This window comes from Melanerpes formicivorus, unplaced genomic scaffold (genome assembly GCF_026170545.1).
Source record: "Melanerpes formicivorus ecotype bairdi unplaced genomic scaffold, bMelFor1.0.p_v2 SCAF_34, whole genome shotgun sequence".
Taxonomy (NCBI): Eukaryota; Metazoa; Chordata; class Aves; order Piciformes; family Picidae; genus Melanerpes; species Melanerpes formicivorus.
The window spans coordinates 5,056,955-5,079,214 of NW_027142386.1; the positions used below are offsets into that span (position 1 = coordinate 5,056,955).

Sequence of the window (22,260 nt, forward strand, 5' to 3'; positions counted from 1 at the left end):
AAAGAGCCTTTGCTCTTGGGTTCTCTGCTTCAGCTCTTGCTGCCATGGGGTCTGCTCTGTCTGAAAATGCTCTTCCTTTTGAGCTGTCCTACACAGTCTTGGGGCTTCATCTGCAGCCACTGTTAATCCTCATCCCCAGGACTTTCTTTGCTGGGCAGTTTCCAGCCACTCTGCACTCAGCCTGGAGCCTCTACGGAGGAGTTGTGACCCAAGTGCAGGACCCAGCCCTTGGCCTTGTTAAACTCATCCCGCTGGCCTCAGTCCATGGGTCCAGCCTGGCCAGGTCCCTCTGTAGAGCTGCTGCGCTGTGTGTTTAGTGTTTAGTGTGCTCGCTGCGTGAATGAGCTGCTTAAAACCGCGCTCCAGGCAGCGTGAGATTTAGCCACGAGGTGGCATTCTCTGAGCTCTTTTTGCTGAGGGGAAAAAAAAAATACAACTTAGCCATCCTTAATAACCACAATAATAATTAAGGGAGGGGGAAGCCTCAAACCCTCCCTGTGTTTTCTGAAATCCGTGACAAAGAAAGGTTTGTTAGGAGGCTTCTCCTTCCCTTGCCAAACCCCAGCACTGCTCCCAGAGAGCTGCAAGGGAGAGCCAGGGTCAAGTCCCTTTAAAAAAAAAAACAACAGTGAAATACAGTATTGTGCATCTTGAAATCTGAAACCAAGAAACAGAACTGCAAGGGAAACAAGGGGGAAAGCCTTGCAATTGCTGAGGACAGCTCTGGCAAGTGGAGCTTTAAGGAATAAAATCTCCCTGCGTGCGTTTAAAGGTCGTTGAATGGCTGCGGTGGATAAACCTGTGAAATAAAGGAACCTCGGAAGAAGACATTTCTTTTTCTCCTCCTCTCGGGATATAATGGCCATTGGAAAGCAAAGCATCTTCAGATCTGGCTTCAAGTGGCTCTTCCTGGTGACTTTGGTGCTAGGCTGTGATGGACAAGGTGGCAAAAGAGAGAGCGGAGGTCCTGCCTGCTACGGAGGCTTTGATCTCTATTTCATTCTGGACAAGTAAGTCGCTTCTGCTCTCTTCTCTTTCAAAGAAGTCTTTCTCTGGGCATGAACTGAAGTGGCAAAGACTAAGACCCAGGAGGGTTTTGTTGAATTTTGGGGTTGTAGAAGTCTCTGTGTCCCCAAGGGACCTGTGGAACTCCTTTGTCTTCCTGGTGGTGACTTCTTTGCTGGGTCTGGTATAGGATCCCATTGTGCTCAGTAAATTCAAGTGTTAGCAATTTTGCTTGCAGCTGATGTAGAAGCCTCATTGTGCTCTTGCCCTTGACCCTGTGTGGCTGAGATAAGCAGCACCCTGGTCACCTCTGCTTCCACTGTGAAGCATAAAGGTCAAGGCATTAATGAAACAGGGGTTGGGGAGTTATTATTGCAGGCATTAACTCTGTGGCAGAAGACGTGGAGGAAATGTTTGCATGGCTGGAGGTCTGCTTCTGTACTGCTTGCTCCTTGGCTCTGAACATTCTAGAGCAGCAACTTGCAGGTAAAAGATGCAGCTCTGAGAGGTGGCTACTCCCTTTGCAAGGCTCTGGTTTGTGTTATTTTGATGGAAAAGAGCTAGGATGCCTTATTTCAAGAGAGCTTTGTTTTTTCACTACACTGAGTCACATTTCCTTTGTGTCCTCTTAATCAAACGCATATTTTGACTGCTTCACTGTTTATACTGCAGATGGCTTCCTACCTCACTGCCCTCATCACTAATTGTGATAGTGTCATCTTCTTGGCACTGCTGAGTCTGTCCTTTCCTGAGCCTTCAGGCCAGAGATGGAGCAGTTGTGAAAGGGATGTGTGCCGAGCTTTGGAAAACTTCACACTGTCCTATCTCAAAGGATTCTTCTTAGAGTTTCTTGATTAGGAACAGTCATTTTGAACCAAAGGTTTGGAAATAGTGGAGAGTGTGCAGGCCAGAGCCATGGCACTGACATTATTAAGCATCAATTTCGGCGACAGGAAAGTATTCGCAGGCTGCCAAAAGCGCTGCCCGACGAAGCCGCCGGAGTGAGCCGCTGGGAGAGGTTTGCAGCAGCTCCACATTCCAGCACTGGAAATGCCTTGGGATTACATAAGGCTTTCTTACAAAATACTGGGCATAAAATGCAGGCCTGAGACTGAGATGGTTTTAGTGTGCCAGTTGCCCTAATGCTGCAGGGGGAAGGGTCTGGTTTTGCTGTCTAATGCATTGTGTTGTTTTGGCTGCTCGCTCGGTAGTTGGGATACTTTTATTGCTTACATATGAAAAAACAAAACCCACAACACACAAAGCCAGAAGGGGTTTCTACTGCCAACAGCCTTTGCAGACTGCACTCCCCTGAAAGCTGAGGCAGAACTGAAGGTTTTCTCCCATCTGATGGATGTGCTCTACTGTATGTCAGAGCTCATGTACTTTTAACGGGCATTTATTTCAGGTTCTGTGCTGGCCTCTCACTTAAGTCATGGCTTTCTAGGGCTTGCTCAAAGGACTATGAATTTGGGTGGAAATCTGAAGCCTGGCACAGACTCTGAAGTAGGCAGGGTTGCTTCAGTGTTCATAGCAAGGTGTCCAACCAAAGAACCCAGCTGCAGGGTTTCTATTTCTGGGGGTTTTCTGGTGTGGAAATGAGCAGTGGCTGATGGAAAAATGTCCTTGGTCTCCAGTGGAATTTGGAGGAGAGTTTTGGTGTTTAAGCTGCTAATATGTACAATATGCCATGGGCCTGGCTGCTGGGAGGCTTACCGTGGTGGAGCAGTTTATCCCAAATCCTTTGTCTTCAAAACTTTCTTTTATTCCTCAGATGCTAAGAGGAGGGTCTGAAAAACCCCTTGAGTTTTCTTTAGTTGGGTTTTTTACCTTCCAGCTGTCTAAGGAATCACAGAATCACAGAGTGTTAGGGGTTGGAAGAGACCTGCAGGGATGGTCGAGTCCAACCCCCCCTGCCAAAAGCAGGAATGCTTTCTAAACTGCTGAATGCAGAGAGAGGTGATGCCTGTAGAGGCCTTTGGGCAAACTATGGTTCAGAGCTCACTGCTTTTCTTTTAAACAGCTCCAAAGATGGTTAAGAATTACTAAAAGTGACAAACTGGGGGGGGGGTGGGGGTGGGGGTGGGAAATGAGCACTGAAACAGAAGAGATTTAGACTCTGAAAGATGAAATGTTCGTTTCAGTGATGGAAGAAAGCCACGGAACTATTAAGCAACCTCCTTTGTGGGATCAAAGAGGTAACACAAAAACAATAAACACAGCCCTGGAAGTCACCAGTGCCAGAGCCCTCTGCTGACCCTTTTGCCTCAGTGCCTGCTTGGATTTATTGATTTCTTGAGTCCATTTAGCATCCTGTGTGTGCTGCTCGTGGGACGCGTTCCAGCTGCTGCACAATCTGAGTCCTTGTCGCAGCTCTTGGAGCCATAACTCTTGGCCACAATAAGCCCCTTCAGAGTGAAGATGCATCCCCCTGGAAGGGGCTTGTGTTGCTGGAGCATGATGCTCCAGCTCTCTGCAACACTCTCCTCAGGAGACTCCTGCACATGAGCTGAGTGAACTGTTGGAAGGAAACCAAGTTTCCTCTGGCTGTGGTGTGACTCCCTGCAGATGCCATGCTCAGAGGACCTGAAGTAACTCTCTCATTTCTCATGGTCAAGAAGCAGAAGAAAATCCATTATTCAGCCAGTCAGAAAGAATCCTGATCTGTTGTACAGCCCTGGTCTGCACATAGTCTCGATAGACTGGACAGATGGGCAAAGTCCAATGGGATGTCATTCAACAAGTCCAAGTGCCGAGTGCTGCACTTTGGCTACAGCAATCCCATGCAGAGCTACAGGCTGGGGTCGGAGTGGCTGAGAGCTCCCAGGCAGAGAGGGACCTAGGGGTGCTGATCGACAGCCACCTGAATATGAGCCAGCAGTGTGCCCAGGTGGCCAAGAGGGCCAATGGCATCCTGGCCTGCATTAGGAATAGTGTGGCCAGCAGGAGCAGGGAGGTCATAGTGCCCCTGTACTCTGCTTTGGTTAGGCCGCACCTTGAATACTGTGTCCAGTTCTGGGCCCCTCAGTTTAAGAAGGACATCGAAACACTTGAGCGTGTCCAGAGAAGGGCAACAAGACTGGGGAGAGGCCTTGAACACAAGCCCTATGAGGAGAGGCTGAGGGAGCTGGGATTGTTTAGCCTGGAGAAGAGGAGGCTCAGGGGAGACCTCATTGCCCTCTACAACTACCTGAAAGGTGGTTGTAGCCAGGAAGGGGTTGGTCTCTTCTCCCAGGCAACCAGCACCAGAACAAGGGGACACAGTCTCAAGCTGCACCAGGGGAGGTTTAGACTCGAGGTGAGGAGGAAGTTCTTCACTGAGCGAGTCATTTGGCATTGGAACGGGTTGCCCAGGGAGGTGGTTGAGTCATCGACCCTGGAGCCGTTTAAGGGGAGATTGGACGTGGCACTTGGTGCCATGGTCTAGTCATGGGGTCTGTGTTGATAGGTTGGACTCGATGATCCTCGAGGTCCTTTCCAACCTAAGTGATACTGTGATACTGGGATACTGTGATAACGAACAGAACCAAAGCTTGACTGACCCCAATACACTTGCTGGCTTCCAGCAGCATCCTTAATCCCTGTGCTTCCATTTGCTTGTCTTCTATTACCCCCAAGAGTTCCTGCACAGCTTAGGCAGCAACTGACAAGTCCTCTCATGCTGTGACCATCAGACCTCAGGCTAGCAGAGTTAGGTTCCAGAAGTGATGCAAAGACAGCCCAGGGGTCTGTGGTTGGACTTGAGCAAACTCCTGGCCAAGCCAGACTGCAGTTGTCACGCTGCTGGTGGTGCAGTGCTCCAGCTCTGAAGGAAGCTGTGGTTTGAGGCCTCTTGAGAATCCTTTGCATGCAGCAGACTTAAGAGGGCAAAAATGGCATTGCACACACAAACACCAAACCTCAAATGCAGAGCTGCTTGACAGCAGGTTCATTGCAGGGATTGTCTTCACATGAATTAAGACCAGTCTGATTCATTTGTCTTGTGTCTTGATTGCAGAAATAGCCCAAAAGGTGGCGTGGGCCACAGCTGGAGCTGTGTGCTGTCTGCAGGGTCTGAGCAGGGTGCTGAGCAGCAAAAAGTGGAGGTCATACCAAGATGGACATGTTGTGGAAAGTAGAGCTGCCTTGTCTTGGGAGAATTGTTGGGAGAGCTGGTCCTAGATAGCATGTCACAAAGTCACAGATTGCATTGGGCTGGAAGGGACTCTCCAAGGGCATCCAAGGCCATTGGAACATGCTGCCTGGGAAGGCGGTGGAGTCACCATCACTGGAGGTGTTTAAAACAAGACTGGATGAGGCACTTGGTGCCATGGCTTAGCTGATTGGATGGTGTTGGGGGATAGATTGGACTTGATGATCTCAGAGGTCCTGTCCAACCTGGTTCATTCTGCCATTCTGTAACCTTTTGCTGTGCCCTCTAGCTGTCAGAGGGGCTGCTTGCTGCGCTCTTGCCTGTTGTGTGCAAAGAGGCATTTCCTACCCATGTGCAGAAAGCAGGCAAGGAGCTGCACATGTGTGAAAGAAAACTTGGCACTAAAAGATCCCTGGCAAAAGGAGGCAAGTGATCCAAGTTGCTTCCTGTGATCCAAGCTGCTTCCTGTGATCCAGGCTGCTTCCTGTGATCCAAGCTGCTTCCTGTGGTTACTCAGCTAGCTGATCCATTGGTAACCAGTTGTATGGAAGTGAGCCTCCTGCTCTAGAGGCTCGTGGCTGTGTCTGTGAACCCAGCTTTAGGAGCTGCAGTTACCATGTGGGACTAAGTCCAGATTTGCACTGAGGAGTGTGGAAGAATGCAGGGGCTACAGTGGGGTGGAAAGCAGGCAGGGAGACTGACCTCCAGGAATAACTTCTGGTAGCAGTGACTCTTCCCCTGGGGAGCGTGAGCCCTCCACCAGAGCCAGCCACTGGACCTTTGCAGAGCTGAGCAATATCCCAGCTGCTCTGATCCACAGAAATACCACCCCTGCTAAAACTGTCTGCACAAATGGATTCAAAATCATCTCTGATCTTCATTGACCTTCAGTGATTCTTTGACTGCTTTTCTGGAATCCCAGGCCTGAGCCCAGAGCAGTGGATGCCTTTTGCTTGGGTTGCAGAGGATTGCAAGTATCCTGAGGCATAGTCTTTCATTGATTTAGCAGGAGGGTCGAGGGATGTGGGTGAAGCAGGGGGAAGAGGGATGTGAGCAAGGTAGGGTAGAGAGATTTGTGCATTCTTGTGCCTTTTTGTTGGCTGCCTGAAGGAATGGCAGTAACCCCTGCAGGCAGTGATTGCACAGAGCTCACTTAACACCTGAGACCCTTGCCCAAGGTGAAGCCAAGGTTAACTATTCCTTGGTAAAAGGGATGGGTGGATGCTGCCTCACATCCAGGACTAAGAGTGTGCCTGCAGCACTCTGCTCTTTACTGCTTGAGGTAAACTCAGTCCATGGTTACTTGGTTATCAGCTGTGGCTTTATGTGTCCCCTGCCAGTCAGGAAGAGAATGTTCTTGGGCTGCAACTGGGCTTAAAGGCTTATCCTGTTCTGAACTGGACAGAGCTTCACTGAACAGAGCTTGGCCTCCTCCACTTGCCTCCCACCCCTCAGATATTGATAGACATTGATCAGATCCTTTTCAGCCTTCTCTTCTCCAGACTAAACAGCCCCAGGGCTCTCAGTCTCTCTTCACAGGGGAGATGCTCAAGTGCCCAAGTCATCCTTGTGGCTCTCCCTTGGACTCTCTCCAGCAGACCTCTGCTTCTCTTGAACTGGGGAGCCCAGAACTGGACACAGGATTGCAGCTGTGGTCTCAGCAGGGCAGAGCAGAGGTGTTTTCACTCCTGAAGTATTTGGAAAGACAAAAGACACATTTTGGATCATTTGTGTTGTTTTTAAACATCAGCACCAGAACAAGAGGACACAGTCTCAAGCTGTGCCAGGGGAGGTTTAGGCTGGAGGTTAGGAAGAAGTTCTTCATAGAAAGAGAGATTGGCCATTGGGATGTGCTGCCCAGGGAGGTGGTGGAGTCACCATCACTGGAGGTGTTTAGGAAGAGGCTGGATGAGGCACTTGGTGCCATGGTTTAGTTGATTAGATGGTGTTGAGTGATAGGTTGGACTTGATGATCTTGAAGGTCTTTTCCAACCAGGTCTATTCTATTCTAGTCTAGTCTAGTCTAGTCTACTCTACTCTACTCTACTCTATTCTATTCTATTCTATTCTATTCTATTCTATTCTATTCTATTCTAAAGAGCTCAGTCAAACTATGTTTCAAAATGTCTGGGGGCAATGCCACTTCTGAGACTTGCTGAAGTTAGTCAAAAGCTGTGGAAGGTTAAGGAGAATTTGGATCACCATCAGTCTCTGAATCTGGTGTCTTTATGTCCTTCTGTCAGCTGCAGTGCACCTAACTAGTGTGAAGTCTTTGTGGGCTTGGTTCTCTTTCCTTCTCATTTGTGAGCTCAGTAAGCTCCTGCTCCTGGATATTCTGAGAAGGTGCAGTGGCAGAAAGGGAATGGAGGCAAGAGAGACAACTCAGATTGCAAGAAGGTTTGAGCTGCTGCAGCTGTGGGTCACGGTGCCTCTTGTAAGAGTGAGGTGGAGCAAAGCAGCTGCTTGAAGGCTGCAGGGGTTAGCCTGTGTGTGGCTCTCCAGCTCAGGAACCACAGAGCCCTGTGGAGTGTCTCTCCCAGCCGTGCATTTCCCTACGATGCACAAGATGCCAGCACAGCTGACCACAGCATGTATCTTCCTCTTGTTAAAGGCATAATGGTTTACTTAGCCTTAATTTCCAGTTATTGGGCTCCTCTCCAGCAAGAGAATTTGTCATCCTCAGGATTAGCCTCTTCTTAAATTGCAAGCAAGTTTATGGCACCAACCATCCAGCTGCAGTGCTGGCTCACTGATCATCTTGTTTCTCTTTGGGACTATGAAGTGATAATGATGCTAAATGTGGCTTTTATTGTCTTACAGGGAGGTTGTAGGAATCCTTGTCCTGCTCTGAGATCTTGGCCTGCCTTAGGAGAGGCTTTACAAGGGACAAGTGTCCTTTACTGCAGGGCTTTGCTGCAGGGCTAACACAGCTGAGAGCTGTGGAGGGGAGCACTGTAAGTGGGTCTCCTAAACTGCCCATTGACTGCAAAAGGGTTTTGTCCATCTTTCACCAGGTGAAGGTTGTAAGAAGGCTGCAGAGTGCTTCAGGAGATGTCTTTTGTGTATTGCAGTGCTTTTTGCCAAATGCAGACCTGGGCATTTGCAGCCATGAACACTTGGGCTTGACTGGATGAAGAAATCAACTGCAGGCTGTCTAGGCAGAGATGGAAAACCTGCTGAGCAAGGAACAATCACAGAACCACAGAATGGCAGGGGTTGGAAGGGACCTCCAGAGACCATCCAGTCCAAACCCCTGCCAGAGCAGGGTCACCCAAGGCAGGTCACACAGGAACACATCCAGATGGGTCTTGAAAGTCTCCAGAGCAGGAGACTCCACAACCTCTCTGGGCAGCCTGCTCCAGGGCTCCAGCACCCTCACAACAAAAAAGTTTCGCCTCATGTTGTGGTGGAACCTCCTGGGTTGCAGCTTGTACCTGCTGATCTTTGTCCTACCATTGAGACTCTTGAAGGTGTCCAGAGAAGGGCAACAAGGCTGGGGAGAGGCCTTGAGCACAGCCCTGTGAGGAGAGGCTGAGGGAGCTGGGGTTGCTTAGCCTGGAGATGAGGAGGCTCAGGGGAGACCTCATTGCTCTCTGCTACTACCTGAAGGGAGGTTGTAGACAGGTAGGAGTTGGTCTCTTCTCCCAGGCACCCAGCACCAGAACAGGAGGACACAGTCTCAAGCTGTGCCAGGGGAGGTTTAGGCTGGAGGTGAGGAGAAAGTTCTTCCCAGAGAGAGTTGTTAGCCATTGGGATGTGCTGCCCAGGGAGGTGGTGGAGTCCCCATCCCTGGAGGTGTTCAAGAGGGGATTGGATGTGGCACTTGGTGCCATGGTCTAGTCACGAGGTGTTGGGTGACAGGTTGGACTTGATGATCTTTGAGTTCTCTTTCAACCTTGGTGATTCTGTGATTATGCACCACCAAGGAGAGCCTTGTGAACCTTGCTTTTGCTACTCTTTTATAGCTTGCTCTGTAGAGATGAAAATAAATGGATTGTAGAGTGCTCCAGCTGCCCCACTGCAGTGCCTTTGGAGAGGAAAGCAGAAACCTTCCTCTGTAGGACTGCAAAGGGATGGGTTTGTGACTGGAGCCATGGGAAGATTCTTTTAAATATGTTTAACATTCTGCTGCTCTTGAACTTCAGGTTGTTCCTTTTGTGTGTTAATAGATCATAGAATCACAGAATTTCCTTAGCTAGAAAAGCCTCTGAGAGCATCCAGCCCAACCAGCAACCCAACCCCACCATGGACACCAAACCATGGCCCCAAGGGTCTTGAACACCTCCAGCCATGGGGACTCCACCACCTCCCTGGGCAGCCTATTCCTGTCCCTGACCACTCCTGCAGCAAAGACATTTTTTCTCATCTCCAGCCTAACCCTCCCCTGGCACAGTTTCAGGCCATTTTATCTCATTCTATCATCTGAGACTGGGGGAAAAGAAACCAACTCCCCCCTAGCTCCAACCTCTTGTCAGGGAGTTGCAGAGAGCCAGAAGGTCTCCCCTCAGCCTCCTCTGCTCCAGCCTCAACCCCCCCAGCTCCCTCAGCTGCTCCTCCCCAGCCCTGCTCTCCAGACCCTCCCCAGCTCTGTTGCCCTTCTCTGGCCCTGCTCCAGCCCTCAAAGTCCTTATGGGAGTGAGGGGCCCAGAACTGACCCCAGCATTTGAGGTGTGGCCTCCCCAGTGCCCAGCCCAGGGGCACACTCCCTGCCCTGCTCCTGCTGCCCACCCCACTGCTGCTCCAGGCCAGGCTGCTGCTGCCCTCCTTGCCCCCCTGGGCACTCCCTGGCTCCTCTCCAGCTGCTGGCACACAGCACCCCCAAGGTCTTTTCCACCAGGCAGTTTCCAGCCACTCTGCCCCAGCCTGGAGCCTTCCTGGGGTTGTTGTGACCCAAGGCTGTTAAACCTCATACAGCTGACCTTGGCCCAGCCAGCCTGGCCAGATCCCTTTGCAGAGCCTTCCTACCCTCCAGCAGATCAACTCTGCCATCCAGTTTAGTGGAGAAAAAAAGTCCAGTTTCATGGATAAAAAAGCTGTAGCTTCAGATGCTTGGAGTTTTGTTCCAGAAGGCACAGTGGTGGGACTGTTGGTGGAGAACAGAGTGAGGATGATGAAGGGCAGGAGGTGCAGCCATACTTGTGTGAAGCATTAGCAAGCACTGCTTGCCTGCCAGCCCTGCCCTGACCATTTGAGAGCTGCAAAGGCAAACAGCCAGGAGTGCTGTTGGCTCAGGGGCTGGCACAGCACTGGATGGATCTGTTGCTTTTTAAGCTTTATTCTGGCAGAGGCTCTTTTCAGAAAGCTTCTGACTTCTCCCAGCCATGGCAAGTGACAGCAGCTTCAGCTGGTGACCTACATACCTTGTGTGCTCTGTGGCTGCAGCTGGCTCCCAGCCACCTGCTGCAACAGTCATTGGAAGTGATGAGCAAACAAATAACCCCCACTGAAAACCCCCTCAGCCCCAGGCAGCAGTGCAGGTCAGGTGAGGTTCTTTAATTGATGGGGAAAGTAGTGTGAACATAGCACGAGTGACCCTTGCTGCAGCAGAGATTAATCACTGTCTGGTTGACCACTGCCAGCAGTGAGAATTATGGAGTGGTCTGGTTTGGAGGAGACCTCCAAAGGGCATCCAGTCCAACCCCCTCTGCAGTCAGCAGGGACAATCTCAACTAGAGAAGGTTGTCCAGAGACCTGTCAAGTCTGATCTTGAATAGCTCCAGGGATGGGGCCTCAGCCACCTCCATGGACAGCCTGTTCCAGTGTTCCAGCACCCTCATGGTAAAGAAGGGAAGCTTGAAGCCCATAATCAATGCAGAAGCAGTTTGCCAGCTGGCTGCTGAAGCTCTGCCAGTGCTCTTGCTGTAATGGGAAATCAAATGCCCCTGAGGAGAGGCTAAATGCCACTGGGTCAAGTGGTGTTTGAGCCAGGTTTGAACCCAGGCTTTTGTTAATGAGGGGGGAAATGGCCTTGCAAATGAGAGCCTGTCAGAGAGAGACTAAGCATGAGCAGGGTGTCACAGCAGTGACTGGAAGGGAGGTTGTGGATGTCTCCTCCCTGGAGGTGTTGAAGGCCAGGCTGGATGAGGCCTGGAGCAGCCTGGGCTGGTGGGAGGTGTCCCTGCCCATGGCAGGGGGTTGGAACTGGATGAGCTTTGAGGTCCCTTCCAACCCAACCCATTCTGTGACTCTGGGGCAGTGTCCTGTTGGAAGCAGGAGCAAGCCAAAGCTTCCCTCTTGGCAGGGACTGAGAGCTAAGTTTTCCCTCAAGAAGAGCTGCAGTGTGGTCATTTAACCTCATGGTTAGGGGAAGGTTGGTTAGGTTGTGCTTGTGAAAGGGTCCTGAGTTCCTGACTGCCACCAGATGGTTCAGGCAAGATGTGAAGCTTCCATGGGGTGTGGGTTACTTAGGGGTGCATGTGTGGTCTGAAGCAGCATGCATGGCACTGGAGGAGGCAGGGACTGGTTTATGGTCAGCAAAGCCTGGGCTTCCTCTGTTTCCTGGAGGCTGATGCATTTATTTTATGCCCCACAATTTAAAGACAATAAATACCTAACTTCAAGCCAGTTCTCAGAAATCATTTGAGCCCTTTGGCACTCTTGGGCCCTACAGGGCTTTTGTATTCAATAGCTCAGAGTTATCCATAGACCCAAGAGAAGTTTGCACCTGGGGCTGAGCATTTTGTGTCTGTTCTGTCAGTTTGCAGTTTGGATGCAGCAGGGGTTAATTTTCCTGTTTGAGAGCAAGTCCTGAGGTGCAGAATCACAGAGTCAGAATCACAGAATAGGTCTGGTTGGAACAGACCTCCAAGCTCATCCAGTCCAACCCTCCACCCAGCACTGCAGGGTCACCACCAAACCATGTCCCTAAGAACCAGCTCCACACTGCTGGAACACCCTCAAGGATGGTGACTCAAGCAATGCCCTGGGCAGAGCATTCCAATGTTTGAGAACCCTTTCAGTGAAGAAATATTTCCTAACATCCATCCTGAACCTCCCCTGGTGCAGCTTGGAACCATTTACTGTGGTCCTGTCACCTGCTATCAAAGAGCAGAGGCCAACCCCCACCCAGCTCCAGCTGTAGAGAGCAATGAGGTCTCCCCTCAGCCTCCTCTTCTCCACAGCTCACCTATTATCTATTACCAAGCACCAATCTTCCCACCCTGTCTGCTGTGCTTTGCTGTTGGTGTTTCTTTGGTCTGCTCTGATACACATTTCCTGGAGCACCAGTAATGATTTCAGGTCCTGGTGATGATGATGATGAAACAGAGCCAAAATGTAATCCAGCACTGTTAACATTGGCTTGTGACTGAGTCTCCTCTGCAGTTCATCCCTGAAAGCCATGGACAAACCAGGGCTTCCTCTGCTGTTGTCTTTCCAGAGGTGCATTTGGTACCAAGTCCTTTGTGCAATGAGGGCTGGAGGGTTCCCTGCAGGGCTGGAGGGTTCCTTGCAGGGTTGGAGGGTTCCCTGCAGGGCTGGAGGGTTCCCTGCAGGGCTGGAGGGTTCCCTGCAGGGCTGGAGGGTTTTTCACAAGGACCATAGGCTCTTGTAAGTCTGCAAGGGTCCTCACTGCAGGCCATCTAAGACTGTCTTGGGACATACTGAAGTCATACAGAGAAAGAAAAGCTTCAAGAATCCCAGAGCAGATGGGAAAGGCCAAGGCTGGAAAGGAGAATCAGGTCTATGGAGTAGAGGGCAGTGGTTGGGCTGCTTGCTGTGCTGCCAGGCACTGATGTGCTGCTGGCTGCAGCCAGGCTGGGGCTGGTGTGCACTGCTGGGCTGAGCCTATCCATTGCATTCTCAGCTCCAAAGTGGAAGAGTCAGAGGCCTTTCCATTTGTGAAGTGGAAAAGACATCTCCTGAGATGTTCATCTTTGCTTCCCCAGGCTGCAGGTCAGTGAAGGCTCCACTAGAGCTGGAGCTTCCTCTGTAAGCATTTTTAATTGTACTCAATCAATGAAGTGCTGACAGATTGATTTTCCAGCTCCAGGAAGGAATTATTTCCCAATGTTGATATTCCAGGATTCATGGAAGTGTTTGTGCCAGAAGGGATGTTTAGTGCTGAAAGAGTCTGATTAACCTATTTTTTTTCCCTTGGTTCCTACAACATAAAGAATCAAAAATCCAATCTGCAGAAAGAGCCTTGGGGGTGCTGGGTGCTGAGCAACTCCCCAGGAGCCAGCAGTGCCTCCTGCAGCCCCAAGGCAGCTGGGTGCTGGGCTGCAGCCAGAGCAGGGTGGGCAGCAGGGCAGCAGAGGGGATTCTGCCCCTGGGCTCTGCTCTGCTCAGAGCTCACCTCCAATCCTGCCTCCAGTTCAGGGGTCCCCAGCAGGAGAAGGACACAGAGCTGTGGAGTGAGGCCAGAGGAGGCCACAAAGATGCTCCAAGGGCTGGAGCAGCTCTGCTGTGAGCACAGGCTGAGGGAGCTGGGGCTGTGCAGCCTGGAGAGGAGAAGGCTCCAGGGGGACCTCAGAGCTGCCTGCCAGGACCTGAAGGGATCCTGCAGGAAGGCTGCAGAGAGACTTCTCCTGAGGGTGTCTGGAGCCAGGCCAAGGGGGGATGGTTTGAAGCTGAGGCAGAGCAGGGTTAGAGTGGGGCTGAGGAAGAAATTCTTCATTATGAGGGTGGTGAGAGTCTGGCACAGGCTGCCCAGGGAGGCTGTGGCTGCCTCCTGCCTGGGGATGTTGAAGGCCAGGCTGGATGAGGCCTTTGCTGCACCACTGGAATGAAATCTATCACTTTGTGGAGCACTTGGCCCACAAGTTCATCAGGTAAGATGAGGAGTGAAATTAATGTTCTGCCTTCAATTAAAATGTGAAAGAATTAGCCAGAACAGGCAAGATGTGGAGCTAAGGTATTTCACTTTTCATAGTCTCTAGCACAGTGCAAATGCCAGAGAGGTTTAATCATCTGCTCCTCCAATTGCATTTGAGTCTCAAAATGCTGCTGAGCTGAAGGCTCTGCACAGTGCTGTGGCTGTGGCAGGGCAGGCACTGCAATGTCAGCAAGCACCAAGCAGCGGGAGTGCTGCCATTCAGCCAGACCTGGCCAGGCTGCAGGGCTGCCTGGGCAGAAAACAAAGGCAATCCAACAAGGACAAGGTTAGGGTCTTACATCTGGGAAAGAGCAACCCCAGGGACCAGCAGAGGTTGGAGACTGACCTGTTGGAGATCAGCACAGGGGAAAGGGACCTGGAGGTCCTGGTGGCCAGAAGGATGCCAATGAGCCAACAATGTGCCCTTGTGGCCAAGAAGGCCAAGGGCATCCTGGGGTGGATTAGGAGGAGTATGGTCCAGAGAGGTTCTCCTCCCCCTCTCCTCTGCCCTGGTGAGGCCACATCTGGAACATTGTGGCCAGCTCTGGGCCCCTCAGGTCAAGAATCCCTCAGAGAAGTGCTTGAGTCCATCCCAGAGCCCCAGAGCTGCTGCAGGCAGTGGAACATCTCCCTGTGAGGCCAGGCTGAGGGAGCTGGGGCTTGCAGCAGAGGAGCCTGAGGGCTGCCCTCAATGCTGGGGATGAAGATGTGCAGGGCTGGAGCCAGGCTCTGCTCAGGGATGTCCAGGCCCAGGCTAAGGGGCACTGGGGGCAAGCTGGAGCAGAGGAGGTGCCAGGGGAAGAGAAGGGAAAACTCTGTCCCTGTGTGCCAGAGCCTGGATCAGGCTGCCCAGAGAGGCTGTGGAGTCTCCTTGTGTGGAGAGGTTCCAACCCCTCCTGGCTGTGTTCTGTGTGCCCTGCCCTGGGTGACCCTGCTCTGGCAGGGGCTTGGACTGGATGATCTCCAGAGGTCCCTTGCAACCCCTGACACTGTGGTTCTGTGAATCTAAACTGCTGCCCAGAGCCAGCTCTTCACTCAGGGTTTGTTGTGTGAAGCTGTGCTGAGGGTCTGGGGTCACTGCAGTGTCACTCCCCACACTTGCCTGGAATGTGAATTAGTGTTGCCTTTCACAGTCAGGTAGGAGCTGTCAGTTACAGTTCAATGGATCTCCAGAGGAAGGCTGGGGGCAGTGAGTGTTCAACCAAAGAAGTGACTGACTGAGCAATGCACAATGAGACACGAGGCTGGGAAAACCCCAACAGCAGCAATTCAACTAATCTCTCCTGTCCTGGTTGTCTCCTTAGATCAGGAAGTGTGCTGCACCACTGGAATGAAATCTATCACTTTGTGGAGCACTTGGCCCACAAGTTCATCAGGTAAGAAAAGGGCTGCAGGGAGCTCTGCCCCAGGGAGAGGACTGCAGTGCCTGCAGGCTGCTCTCAGCTGCTCACAGGTGCTGAGGCCACTCCTGTGGTGCAGGGCAGCTCTCAGTGCTTTCCTCAGCCCCTCCCATTGACTGCTGGCCCCCAGGCTGCTGCCATGCAGCAGGTAGGAGTAGATCAGCTAATTGTTCACTTTTCCCCTGCCTGACTCCCATGGATCAAATCCTGGCTTTGTGGGGAAGGAATGCCCTTGTTGAGGTGGCTGGCTGCTGCCTGAGGTACAGAGGTTTGGGGACTGGAAGGTCACTGGGTATTACTGGGGGCACTGGGAAGGGATTTTGGAGTTACTGGGAGTGCTGGGAGGGAGGGACTGGGGGGCACTGGGGGCACCCTGGGAGCACTGGAAGTGATTGGGAGGCCACTGGGGGCATGCTGGGAGAGACTGAGCAGCACTGGGTGTTACCAGGAACACTGGGAAGAGATTTTGAGATACTGGGAGGAACTGAGTCTGCTTTCAGGCACTGAATGCCTTGGGACTGGATGAGGAGTCCCCAGGCCAGTGTGTGATGGGTTATGAGGAGCAGCCTTCCTTCCTCTCCATAGTGACCCCAGGCTGCATGGAGGCCTTTCTGCCTTGGCAATCCTAAGGTGTTCCTTACATCTTCTTCTAGAAGGATTCTTCCTGGTTTGCTCAGGGCAGAGAATCTTTCACTGCTCAGTGCTGCCTCAGCCTGTGGAGTTAGACTGCAGAGAGCAGTCACAGTATGTTTGGTGTCACAGAGTCTGTAAGCTCTGCTCTGGAACTCCCAAATAATTCCCTTTTGCCTTTTTTTCTCCTCCCTTTCTGCAGCCCTCAGCTGAGGATGTCCTTCATTGTCTTTTCCACTCGAGGTTCAATCCTGATGAGGTTGACAGAAGACAGGTAAGAAGAGATGTAAAAGTGTAGCAGCTTTTGTGTCCCTGTAGCTTTCCTCCCTCAGTGATTTCCAGGGCAGTGTGAGCAGTGCTCTCTCACCTGTGTGTTTCCAGTTTAACTGTTTGAGTCACCTACCCACTTCCACACTCCCTGCTGGAATGCATTCAGGCCTCTTAAGGCAGAGGTTGCCTTCTTCATTTTAACTTCTAAATGTCTTCCTGTCAGCAATTAAAGCTTTCAAGCTGCTTTCACTGAGAGAAAACATGCCTTGCCCAGGTTTTCAGGCTGTTGTTGGGGAACAAGAGCCTTACTGCCTCGGAAACATTGCTAGGGACTTTCTTCTGCAAGCAGGTGACTGGGGCAGGCTGGAGAGTTGGGCAGAGGTGAACCTCATGAATTTCAACTGGGACAAGTGCAGGGTCCTGCAGCTAGGGAGGAACAACCTCCTGCAGCAGTACAAATGAGGGGCTGGCCTGCTGACAAGCAGCTCCATGGAGAAGGACCTGGGGGACAAGAAAATGCCCATGAGCCAGCAATGTGCCCTCGTGCCCAAGAAGGCCTCAATGGTGTTCAGGGGGCATGAAGAAGAGTGTGGCCAGCAGAAGGCCGAGGAATGTTCTTCTGCCCCTCTGCTCTGCCCTGCTGAAGCCACATCTGGAGTCCTAGGTTTAGTTCTAGACTCCCCAGTTCAAGGGGGACAGAGAACTATTGGAGAGAGTCCAACAGAGGGCCACAGGATGATTAAGGAGCTGGAGCATCTCTGTGAAGAGCAAAGGCTGAGAGCCCAGGGGCTGTTGAGCCTGGAGAAGACCAGCCCCAGAGGGGGCTTGTAGCTGCCTACAGAGATGCCTACAGGGTGGAGGTTGTGAGGGTGGGGCTGGGCTTTTGTTCACTGGTGGCCAGTGGCAGGACAAGGGGCAGTGGAGACAAGCTGGAACCCAGGAGGCTTCACTTGAACTTAAGGGAAAAATACTTAGAGGGTGCTGGAGCCCTGGAGCAGGCTGCCCAGAGAGGTTGTGGAGTCCCCTTCCCTGCAGGCTTTTAAAACCCACCTGGGCATATTCCTGTGCAGCCTGACCAGGGCAAAGCTGTCAGCAGGGGGGTTGGACTGGCTGCTCTCCAGAGGTCCCTTCCAACCTCCACCATTCTGTGATTCTGTGAAACTCCCTCCCCATCCAAACAGCCTTGCAAGCTGCTGCTGATACCACACTCTTGAGGTGGAGGTGAACAGGATTGCTTAGGAGGTCTGAACCTCCAAGGTAGGCAAACAGCATTGAGGATGGGTTGCGAGGGACTGTGCTTTTGGGCAGGGACAGCTTGGTTGCCATGGCTCTGAGGCAGATTCTTCTCATCCCCTTCTGGATCCCCAAGTAAATCCCAGAAAAAGCTATGGGATGGATTTTTATGTTATTTCTTTTTAACTCTGGCTTCAAGGAGAGCTGGATGAGGTCCTTCCATGGCTTTTGCTTCCTCTGCTAACTTCATTGCCACGTGGAGCAAAAAATATATGTACCACATGTGAAGGCTGTGCAAGCCAGCATGTGTTTTACATCTTGGATGGCCATGGAGCTGCATACCAGAGCAGCTCCTATAGAGCAACAACTCAGGAGCTGGCCACTCTGCCAAAGAGCAGGCCACAGGCACACCAGCCTTGAAAAGCTGCCATCAAACCCAGCAGGCTGCACATTGCTTGGGTGGAAAGAGAGCAAACCACCCCTGACTGGGTGCCAGAGGGAAACCTGCTGCCTGCCTCTTGCTGTCTCCCACCCCGTCAGCGCTCCCCCAATGCAAAAACCTCTGCTCTGTTCAAGCTCTAAGCTGTGAGACTTAACTGTTTCCTTTGAGTGCTTCCCCATGGAAATGTATTTCATATTTATCCAGCTGTCCTAGAAAGCCTGGCTGGGAACACAATATTGATGTGGTATTAGTCTAAAGGCAGCTGACTGGAGAGCTGCTGGTTCTTACTGGAGGGCTGACAAACCAGGTGCGAGCTTCACTCTGCTCCTTGAGTTAACACCTTCTTAGAGGAGCAATGGCAAAACCTTCTCTCCCTTGTCTTGCTGAAGGCAGGGAATGTCTGCCCACCTGTGAGGCACAGCTGAGTGGCTCAGGAGTTTTGGGGTGTCAGGGTTCAGAATGAGTTCCTGAATGTTTGAGCATTCAACCTACTGCAAAAGCAGCCCCGTGGGAGCTCCTGCTCTGCAGGCTGGGTGATGTTAACACTGCTGCACTCACAGCTGGCAGATGAATTATGTGAGGGTCACACCAGCTGGGGCTTTCTGAAGCAGGTAAAAATACAGGAGCAAAACTGTTTTCTGTGTGGAAATGCTCAGAGAGAGAGACACACACACACCCTTCCCCCACTGCAGGGTTTTATCTAGGGACTAAAGTCTTCTGGCCTGTAATTGGCTTTCCAGAGTTTTGTGTCTGCAGCTCAGGGGGACAAGTGGATACCCAAACCCCATTTAGTCTGTCACTGTGCCTGGGGGCTCTGGAGAAGATGAAAACAGATCCTCTGAGTCAGTGAGCTACGGGGAAGGGGTTTAATCTTCAAGCCAGTTTGAATGGGACCTGAAGGTGTGATGTCCAAATAAGCTGGAGCTGCTGCCAGGGTAGTTTTTTGTGTCACTGAATCAGAGAGTCACAGAATCACAGAATGGTAGGGGCTGGAAGGGACCTCCAGAGATCATTGAGTCCAACCTCCCTGCCAGAGCAGTATCACCTGGGGCAGGTCACCCAGGAATGCATCCAGATGGGTTTTGAAAGTTTGCAGAGAAGGAGACTCCACAACCTCTCTGGGCAGCCTGCTCCAGGGCTCTGCCACCCTCACACCAGAGAAGTTTCTCTTGATGTTGAGGTAGAACCTCCTGGGCTCCAGTTTGTACCTGTTGATGGGGTTTGAATGTCTCCAGAGTAAAGTCATCCAGCATGAGTGGAAAGTGAGCCAGGTGCAAGTCAGCTGCTCTGCTACTGCACCTGAGCAAGGATACACAGGAAGAACTGTGCAGGCACTGACCTAGGATCTGCTGCTGTTGTGATGCTTTCCCTTGTGATGCTTTCCCCTGGCCATGGGAACTGGGAGCACATCTGCTCTGTTCCACTGCCTTGGGAAGGTATCTACCCAGACATCACCTTAGCCTGGAACATCTCCTTGCCCTATAGAAATACTGGGTTAAATCCTTTTCCCCTCTCTGTGCCTGGTTCTGCCATGCATTCTTCACCTGGCTGTCAGCTCCTGACAAGTTTGATCTGGGATCTAACAGGGGATCTGCCTCCTTCCAGGGAACAGATCCGGCAGGGTCTAGAAGAGCTGCAGAAAGTCCTTCCGGGAGGCGACACCTACATGCATGAAGGATTTGAAAGGGTAACTGGATGCATGCTGCCCTGCCTCTAAACTGGGTCTGGGTGCTCCTCAGGAAGTGCTGAGCTAAGGAATCTGGTTAGGAAATCTCTGGTAGGTAAGCAGGGCCATTTCCCTTCTAGGCAAGAGGTGCACTGAAGTGTGCAGAGGTTGTTGGAGCTGGTAGGAGGCAGCTGCCAGCCCTGCTGCTGATCTTCCTTTTTGCCTTCAGCTCATAGGGGGGAGCTGCCTTCTCAGCTTAGGGCCATGCAGGAAGCTTTGGCATTGCAGTCCCACGTGGAACAATGTTCACAGAGGATTGAAAGCTGTTCTGCATGGGTGCTGTAGTGGCTTATTAGAGCTGGCTGAAGGCTGAGGCCTTGGCTCTAGCCTGTTCTCACTAACAGATAAATAGTACTGCACAGAAGTTATTGCCTGCTCTGATCTTCTCCTTCTGTGTATTTTACATGCTCAAGAGTTTCTATAAACCTGAGCTCCTGAACCCCCTCCCACCCCTGTGCTTCACATGCATTTTGGAGGAGTGTGGAGCTGGCAGCCTGTTGAAAATGTTTGTGAACACACAGCAAACATTCAGCTGACCTGACAGAGAGGTTGGCTCTTCACCTGGAGTCCAGAATCAAAGCCCAGACCAAAAACCTCCCTTCAAATTCAGGACAGAAATGGAATTGATCAGCCAAACACAGTCAGGGTGGCCTCTTTTTAGTTTTGCATTGATGCACACTGAGGCATTTGCCCTGCAAAGCAGCATAAAAATACCAGAAGCATAATGACAGAAAAATAATGACACCAACAGAATGTCACAACAACAAAGATATAAACATTACAGAAGCAGAGAACTGCCTCCCTGCAGTTGTTTTATCTGCTGCTAGAGCTGATCCTGAGGTGCCAGGGAATCTGTCCAAAGAGCTGTGACATTCCTCTGAAGAGGGAGGTGAGTGACATCTTCAGATAGCAGAACTGTGGGAGGCTACATTAATGCTGGCCAATGGCCTTGGGGTTTGACTGAGTTGTCTTAGATAAGACCTTGAAGTTATCTTAGAGATCTTGAGTTATCTTAGATAAGACCTTGAAGTTATCTTAGATATCCTGAGTTATCTTAGATAAGACCTTGAAGTTATCTTAGAGAAGTTATCTTAGATATCCTGAGTTATCTTAGATAAGACCTTGAAGTAGCACAGCAGAACCATGGTTCTGTGGAGCAGATGCCTCTGAAAGCAGAGGTTAATGTGCAGGCTCCACACATGACATCCTCACTGCCCTCTTCTCCTCTTCTTCTCTCTGGTGCATGCATGGATGCCCACAAAGTATTACTGTAAATTTGTTGCTAATAATCTTCTGCTTTAATTGCAGGCAAGTGAGCAGATTTACTATGAAAATGTTCATGGTGAGAGACTTTCTTGATCCTTCAAATTGTTGTTTTCTTTCTCCTCTCTCTCTCTCTTTTGGACTGATCAATAGATTTGAAATGCAGATTCCCTGTGGGAAAGGTGGGGGGTGGCTCCTGTTCTTGCAGGGATGCAGTGCACTCAGGGCAGTTGAATGGGGGGGCTAATGATCCAGAGCTGGGATAGGAGTGTGTCAGGCCAGAAGTGAGAAGCCAGGCTGGCTCAGGGTGCCTGTTCTCAAAACTGTCTGGTACCTTGTCATGGTTTAATGAGGGGGCAGATTGCTCCTTGCTCCAAAGGGGGCAAAACAAAACCAAACTGCTCACACAAAGGGTTGGATAGGGTTGGGAAGTTTGAATGGAAAGGCAGTTCACAGCTATATACAACAGTACAGACTATATAAAACACACCAAAATCCATAGTCTGGGCTTAACACAGAAGCTCATGAAGCCAAAGCTTTACACAAACCTCCCTTTAAAGCAGGCCAACAAACCCAAGCCTTCATGCCCTCTCCCTGCCAGACCTCTCTACCCTCCCTACCAACACCATTGTGATGCAGCACAAATTCATCTTGGCAACTCCAGGCCCAAATTAAGCCACTTCAGGTCAACACCAAGCCTCACTCCCCCAACGAGAGAGAGAAGAACCTGCATGTCCTTCCTGGGAGGAGAGAGGGAGGGGGAAAGGGGAAGAAAATTGACTTTGCAGCCAGTTTTATAGGGATGGAGGATTGATGGGAATGAAAGACAACAGATTACACTTCTCTGGTCCACCTCCTGGACCTCTCTAACCCCTCTGGAGGTCTGCAACTTTGTGGTTCTTAAAGGCACCCACAGCCTCAAACTGTCCCATGGCCTGTTCTTTCTTCCTGGGGACTCAGGCAGCCATTTCTTCCTCCTTCTGAAACAGGAGTGTGTGCAGATGCTGTTAGGGAAAAGGGGGGTTTAATAAGCAATTATTAAATCCAGTAGTAGAAGTGCAGAAAACTGGGGGTGGGGCGTGGGGAAACAGCTTTGTATTAATTAGAAGGAAGGAAAAGACAAATGTTCTGCACTGCCAAGCCTGAAGCAGAAATAGAAACATTGCTGCTTGGAAGTCAAAGGATAGCAACCAGCTGTTGGGGTTCAAAGCCAGTCCTAAAGGTTTTGCAGGGCTGCTCATGAATAAAAAGAAGCAGTGACTGAAGTCCACAGAGCTTTGGGACTCAGCTGTGAAAGGTGACTGCAGCAGAATGGAGCAGACAGCTAAAGCAGTTTGCTTTGGG

At 51.1% G+C, this 22,260-nt stretch overlaps 1 protein-coding gene across 1 annotated transcript in view; it reads left to right on the top strand.

Annotated features, from left to right (window-relative positions):
• Window positions 1–471: 471 nt before the first annotated feature.
• The window catches only part of ANTXR1 (ANTXR cell adhesion molecule 1), a 126,319-nt gene continuing 104,530 nt past the window's right edge, over window positions 472–22,260 (top strand). Inside the window, exons 1-5 of the mRNA XM_068156574.1 lie at window positions 472–1,010; window positions 15,257–15,328; window positions 16,185–16,256; window positions 19,533–19,614; window positions 20,962–20,995. Coding sequence (XP_068012675.1) covers window positions 859–1,010; window positions 15,257–15,328; window positions 16,185–16,256; window positions 19,533–19,614; window positions 20,962–20,995 — 412 coding nt within the window. The 5' untranslated portion in view covers window positions 472–858. The remainder of the gene's footprint in view (window positions 1,011–15,256; window positions 15,329–16,184; window positions 16,257–19,532; window positions 19,615–20,961; window positions 20,996–22,260) is intronic.